At 38.2% G+C, this 6,054-nt stretch overlaps 1 protein-coding gene across 1 annotated transcript in view; it reads left to right on the forward strand.

Moving 5' to 3' along the window:
- Window positions 1-695: 695 nt before the first annotated feature.
- LOC107092444 (DNA polymerase delta subunit 3-like) overlaps window positions 696-6,054 on the forward strand; it is a 7,639-nt gene continuing 2,280 nt past the window's right edge. The window contains exons 1-9 of the mRNA XM_015386940.1: window positions 696-820; window positions 908-947; window positions 1,060-1,192; window positions 1,277-1,535; window positions 1,612-1,681; window positions 4,728-4,863; window positions 5,010-5,113; window positions 5,230-5,309; window positions 5,405-5,483. Coding sequence (XP_015242426.1) covers window positions 698-820; window positions 908-947; window positions 1,060-1,192; window positions 1,277-1,535; window positions 1,612-1,681; window positions 4,728-4,863; window positions 5,010-5,113; window positions 5,230-5,309; window positions 5,405-5,483 — 1,024 coding nt within the window. The 5' untranslated portion in view covers window positions 696-697. The remainder of the gene's footprint in view (window positions 821-907; window positions 948-1,059; window positions 1,193-1,276; window positions 1,536-1,611; window positions 1,682-4,727; window positions 4,864-5,009; window positions 5,114-5,229; window positions 5,310-5,404; window positions 5,484-6,054) is intronic.

Genomic DNA, 6,054 nt, shown 5'->3' on the forward strand with positions numbered 1-6,054 from the left:
GATTAAAAAAATTTAATCGATTGACAGCACTAATATATAGACATTTCACTGGTTATTGAATATAGAACAAACAAGAAAAAAAAAACTCAAAATCAGAATAATTACTGGAATAATTTATCATCCTGCAAAATTCCTTTTAGTGACCTATGAACAAGCATAATTTGTGACAAAAGGGAAAGTTTTAGATGTTTATCACTGAAATGGATCCATTCGTGTACAAGTTCTTAGACAGGGTTAAGAAGAACACTTAAATTCAAGTGTATATGGGCTCGGCGGTGCAGGGGTTAAGTATATGACACATTTTAGGAGGCTTTGGTCATTGTCGTGCGTTGAAGGTTCCAGTCCTGATCTGTCCACCTTTTGTCTACATCTCCCCACTCTCCATAACCCCATTTCATGTCTGCCTAATTTCTAAAGCAATAAAATAAAGGCTCAAAGTGTCAAAAAATATACTTTTAAGTTCAAGTTTATGCAAATTTACAATCTTTGTTAATGTAAAAAAAAAAAAAAAAGTTGTTTAGCTGTAGAAACTCAGGGTGGATGAATGTGGGGTTCTACAGAGAAGGAAAAGCTGCCTGCAGCATCAAGCCCCTCAAGGCTTTTTTGAACTGGGACTGAGATTCCTTCCTGCCTTCTGTTTGAAGTCGTCTCCACTGAAATGAGAATAAGCTGCTGGGTGTGAAATTTCCCAAGATAAATGTATGTAAAATGGGTTTTCAGGATGCTTTACCACTATCTGGAGCACAAGAGGAAGGAGAGCTCACCTCAGCTCCACGCCACCTACCTCGTGTCTGGAAAGCTGGAGGGAAATGGTCAAACTGTGAGTAAGAGGAACTCCTCGGATGCTTAAGGCATCTTGTTAAAAAGCAAGAAATAACGTTTTCAAGTTCTCTTCTCTTCTTTTTAGTGTCACCACGTGTCTCTAGTCAGAGAGGACCAGTTGGAAGGTTTGTAAATATGACATCTCTGTTCGCTCTTTGTTTATTTTATTCCAAGAACTTGGATAAATAGACCATTTTCCTGGCACTTTATTTGATTAACATCTGTTTTCCTCTGCAGATTTTAAATCTAAGATGAGCTTGATCGTAAGCGTTCACGTCTACAGCGTGCAGAAAGCTTTGCTCAAAGACAGCGGCCCCCTCTACAGTGTCGACTATGATGCTGTCAAAGACAACCTGAAGAACTGCAGCAAGTATGTTTGCTGTTACCACAAAGAGACATCTGCTGATTTTAATCAATTAAGCTGAGGAAAACTTTTTGGCTGTCTCTCTTATAGATACAGCTCCATCCGATGCACCAATGCGGTGCCCATGTCGGCTGCAGAGCTGCAGCAGTTCCAGGATGTTCAGCGAGCTCCTCCACCCGTGCCTGAGAGCAAAACCTCTGTAACGAACGGGAACTCCAGTACGGCATCCAAACCCTCAAGTAAACCGCAGAAAGGCATCATGGGAATGTTTGCAAATAAATCTGCTCCCAAAAGCCAGGATAACAGCAAAGAAGTGAAATCTGAACAAAAAGAAGAATCCTCCTCTGTGGTATGACCTTTGTTGCTTATAGGCAGCTGTTTTTACTGAAAAGTCAAGTTCTAGATGTTTCTCTTTTGTCTTTCAGACAGAGGCAGTGAAAAGCAAACAAGCATTGAAGTCTAATCCAGTGGCCAACTTCTTTGGAACTCAGACAAGTAAGTTACATTACTGGTTATATGCAGCAGTCCCCTGTAATGTTGAAAAGCATTCAACATGGCTAATGCTACTTTCACACCGTAAGCAGCAGGACCAATCCTTTCTTTTCCTGTAACAATCAGGCAGCTATATTTCCTGTTATCAGTGGGTCAAAAAATAAGTTTTAATATGTTTTTAAGTGAGAAAGTCCACCTCAGAACTTCATGTGTTCAGTCAGTTCATCAAGATTACGATATTGCCTTTAAATATTATCTAGCTGTCGGAGCCGCTAAGACCCCCGTACACTGTCATTTTGGAATCCCTTTCTATGGCATCCTCTGACCCGGTCGCCTCTTTGCGTTTTTTTCACTATTGTTCGTGGCATTAGACATTTTAAGTTACTTTTGGCGTTATGTTTCAGGAGAGTGATCAAAGCGATCTGCATCAGCAGTGCTGTGTCTGTCTCCCTGCCAGCTCCAAGATCAGCACGTTGATCAGCAAAAGTTCAATTTTTCGAACTCCAGCAGCTGCTGCTTCTAAATTACACGTGTCAGATGCTCTAAAACTCATGATGCTGCCTGAAAGGCGCTGTGGGACCTTTTGCTGCTCTTTGACTCGCATCAACCATTGACTTCGCGTGTAAACCAGCTGCTTCTGCTGCCCCTGCTGCTTGCGGTCTGAACGTAGCGTTAGTTTACTGAGTAAAAAAAATGTATAAAATGTATTAAAATGTATTTCTGGACTTTATCTTCTGCAACAGAGTATTAGGGCCATTATTTATTTTGAGAATAAAGTTGTAACATTACGAGAAATAAGTGGTAATATTACAAGAACCCATTTGAGAAAGAAACCTTCGAGCTCCGATCAGTGTATGATGGCTGACCAGCTCCACCAAACCACAACCTGGGTCCACTTTGACATCCGAGCTAATTTGATGCTGGTGCTAAAACATTTCCTTATTTGTTAAACCACAGCCAAAGTATAACTTCACATAATGCTCGATATTACCCATTTTAGGGAAGAAAATGCTTCATGTAAGAGTTTTCGTAAAATATAACTCATTTCTCATAATTTTAGGACTTTATTCTCTTAATTTTATGACTTTATTCTCAAAATAGAAGGGGAAAAATCTCTAGCCTGGTCCTATTTATCATCATTTTCAAGTTGGAAATGTCCATGCTTATGAGAGATTTCGGTTTAAGTTAATCCTTCAATATTAGAAAAATATGGAAGCAACAGCAACATTTTGAAGTGAAAGCAGCAGAAGGTTAGGGTGATAATGCGGAACTTATTTTTTGTTTACAGGGCAGAAACTATTCTTAATTTTAGTCGCATTTTAGTCATTACAATATGTGAAAGTTTAAGTCAGTTTTATGTTGCACTTTATAAAACAGCTAAACTTTACAATTTCAAATAATAACCAGCTTCTTTACCAGACTGACTGGTATAGAATGCTGTTGTGCAGTTCATTATTGCTGTTCAGCAGAAAACTAATTTCTAGAATTACAATAATTTTTTTTAATGCATTAATTTCCTACTTTATACAAAAGTGTCTCACAAAAGTTGTGAAAATAGCAGATCTAGTTCAGCACATCATATTGGTTAATATAGCAGACAGTCAAGCTAACAAAATGTCCAATAAAGGAATGGTTTTAGACATAGAAGGTTTCCATTCAAAAGCAAACACTTCCTGATCTATGAATTATGTAAAACACACAGATCAATAAAATCTTCAATACTTAAAGAAACAAAGAACAAAAACATTCTTCTTTCTACTTATCTACAATTTTGGCTTTATTTCTGAGAATTTCCCCTTTGTTATCACTGCTCAGGGGTCAAAGAAGGTTTAAATTCACAGGGTTCTGATATGAACGATTACACAGAAATCCTACATTATTGCCCTATACTACCATTGCACCCGGACCCAAATTTCACTATGTAAATGTTGACATATTCAAGGGAAACACAGAAAATGTTTTAATGACAATTCAAGGAAACATTTACATCATATTTAAATAGATTGAAACAAGAACAATGAGAGAGAAATATTCAAAGATAGATACCTATTCATCTGGGTCTTTAAAACCCCAAAACAATATGCAATAAAATATTTGCTTTGAATATAATTTAGGTAGAAATTAAAGAATGTTTAGCATCACCTCTTGTGAGCTGGAAGAAATAAAATCTTGATAGTTAGACAAAAGGATTCTTTACGCTTGGCAGAGGAGGATCAGCCACATGTAGTTTATTAAGCAGCGAGGGCAGCAAGAGCCATTCTGCTGAGAGTGAACCATCAGTGTGGAGCATAAAGCGCAGACTCTGAGCTACGTGCATGCTAAGACGCATTTCTGCAAAAGCACATTTGGAAGGGCAGAGTTTATCAGAGTTGAGCGCACAGTACCGGACCAGTCCGGGTTATTTTCACCCCTGCCGCTGCTGCCATAATCTATTTGTTGTCATGCAGGTTGTGCACCACTGCACGCCAGTTGGGCTGCATGACCAAACAGGATGCAGCACCACGGCTGATACTGCTTAGCATGTCTAGCAGATTACAGCACAATGATGCATTTTAAATGTCTCCCCGAGCTCCCGCTAACATTTTTATTTATTCTCGTTCTGTTAGCGAAAACTCAAACCCATGACTCGCCATGTTTTTGTCATCAGATATCCACGTTTAGCTCGTCAGTTTTCATTATGGTTCTGAAAAAAAGGAGGTTCAATTAAATAATTTTGTCATTGTCGACGAAAGCAACGCCGGTTGTGATTCTAGCATTGTTTCTATAGAATTTTAAAAGTGGCACATTTTTTTTTTTTTTTTCTAAATCAAGGTTTTTTTTCTAGATTTAAGACTTAAAAATATCACCTTTTGCCATTTAAGATTTTTATTATTTACAGATTTCTCTTAATGCAATCGGCTTCTTTCTTTAATTGGAGATCACTGTTTTATTGGATTCTTTATTTGTGTATAAACTTGATTTGCTTTGTCTTCTGAAAAACATGTAGATTAAATTTGTTCTGATTTGAAGCTATATGAATGAACTAAAGTAATTTTTGTCACTTCTATAGAAAAACCTGACAAACCAGCGAAGAAGGAGGAGGAGGTGGTCGCATTGGAGCAGCAGCATCAGAGAACGGCACCAGAGGAAGAACAAGAACCTGCAGCCATGCAATCGCACAAGGAAACAAAGAGCGACTCTAGGAGGTTGGTCTTCACAGAGCGGCTCCCATCAGATCATTACTCTGATATATTTCATGCTAATGAAGGAAGCTGTGGATTCGATATGCATTGGTAATATCAGTGTTTTATATCTTTTATCCATCCATCCTTGTTCAACTTTTTCATAAAAGCAAAACAAAGCGAACCGAAGTGTCTGATAGTGAGGAGGAGATAATGGAGAAAAAAAAGAGACGAAGGATCAAGAGACCAGAACCAGACAGCAGTGATGAAGATGGTCAGTTGTTTTTTTTTTTTTTTTCCAATTAATGGAGGATATTACGTTTTTTTTAACCTCACCTTTAGATTAAGGAGAGGCTGAAAACCAGCCTTCTGATGTTCGTCTTTTTCTAGTTATTCCAGATTCTCCTCCTCAGCTGAAAACAAAGGAGAAAAGTCCTGAAAAGGAGCCAGAGGCTGTCAGGCCTTCACATGTGAGTGATAACATTGGATCATTCATTAAAAATCACAGATAAAGTGAATGTTTTTCTAATGGACCTTCCATTTCTCTTGTTTATTTTTTTAACAGGCGAGCTCTGAAACCAAAATAAGGAAGAGGAGAAAAGTCCTAAAGTCTCGTACATTTTTGGATGATGAAGGATGCATAGGTGGGGATGAAAAGATGAATTGTTTTACTTTTTTCCAGCATCTATTAGAATTGTGCTGGTGAGGCGGTGATGCTGTCCAAACAAATATTGTAGATTCACTTTACTAGCAGGTCGGCATCCTTAAAGTCGTACGGAAGTCATGTTTAAATGTCAAATCTTTCTGGCCTAAACATGTATATACATTTACTCTTTATCAGATGATATTGTCCCAAAATTTAGAACATTTCTTCTTAAAAAAATCCTGTCTTAATATCAGTTATTTTTTATTTTTTTTGCTTTGCTATGCAGGCCAGTTAGTTATACGTCAGCTTGTACACCTAAATTTGGCCAATCATATATCAACGGTCATCTGCCAATCACATTTTTTGGGTCATAGCTTCTTGGTTCATATGTCTCAGCTAAAATACGCAACGATTAAAATAAGAATAATTTCCTTTCCCATTGAGTTGCGTCCCAGTGTTCACGGGGATGGACGTCTGTGTCTTCAGCAGGCGTAGAGCTAACAGAACTGGCAGCGTTGCGAGGCAAGGGCTCAAACATGTACGGCTGGAAGCCTTCTACACCAAACCAA

This window comes from Cyprinodon variegatus, unplaced genomic scaffold, assembly GCF_000732505.1.
Source record: "Cyprinodon variegatus isolate N-32 unplaced genomic scaffold, C_variegatus-1.0 Scaffold17, whole genome shotgun sequence".
NCBI classification, from domain to species: domain Eukaryota; kingdom Metazoa; phylum Chordata; class Actinopteri; order Cyprinodontiformes; family Cyprinodontidae; genus Cyprinodon; species Cyprinodon variegatus.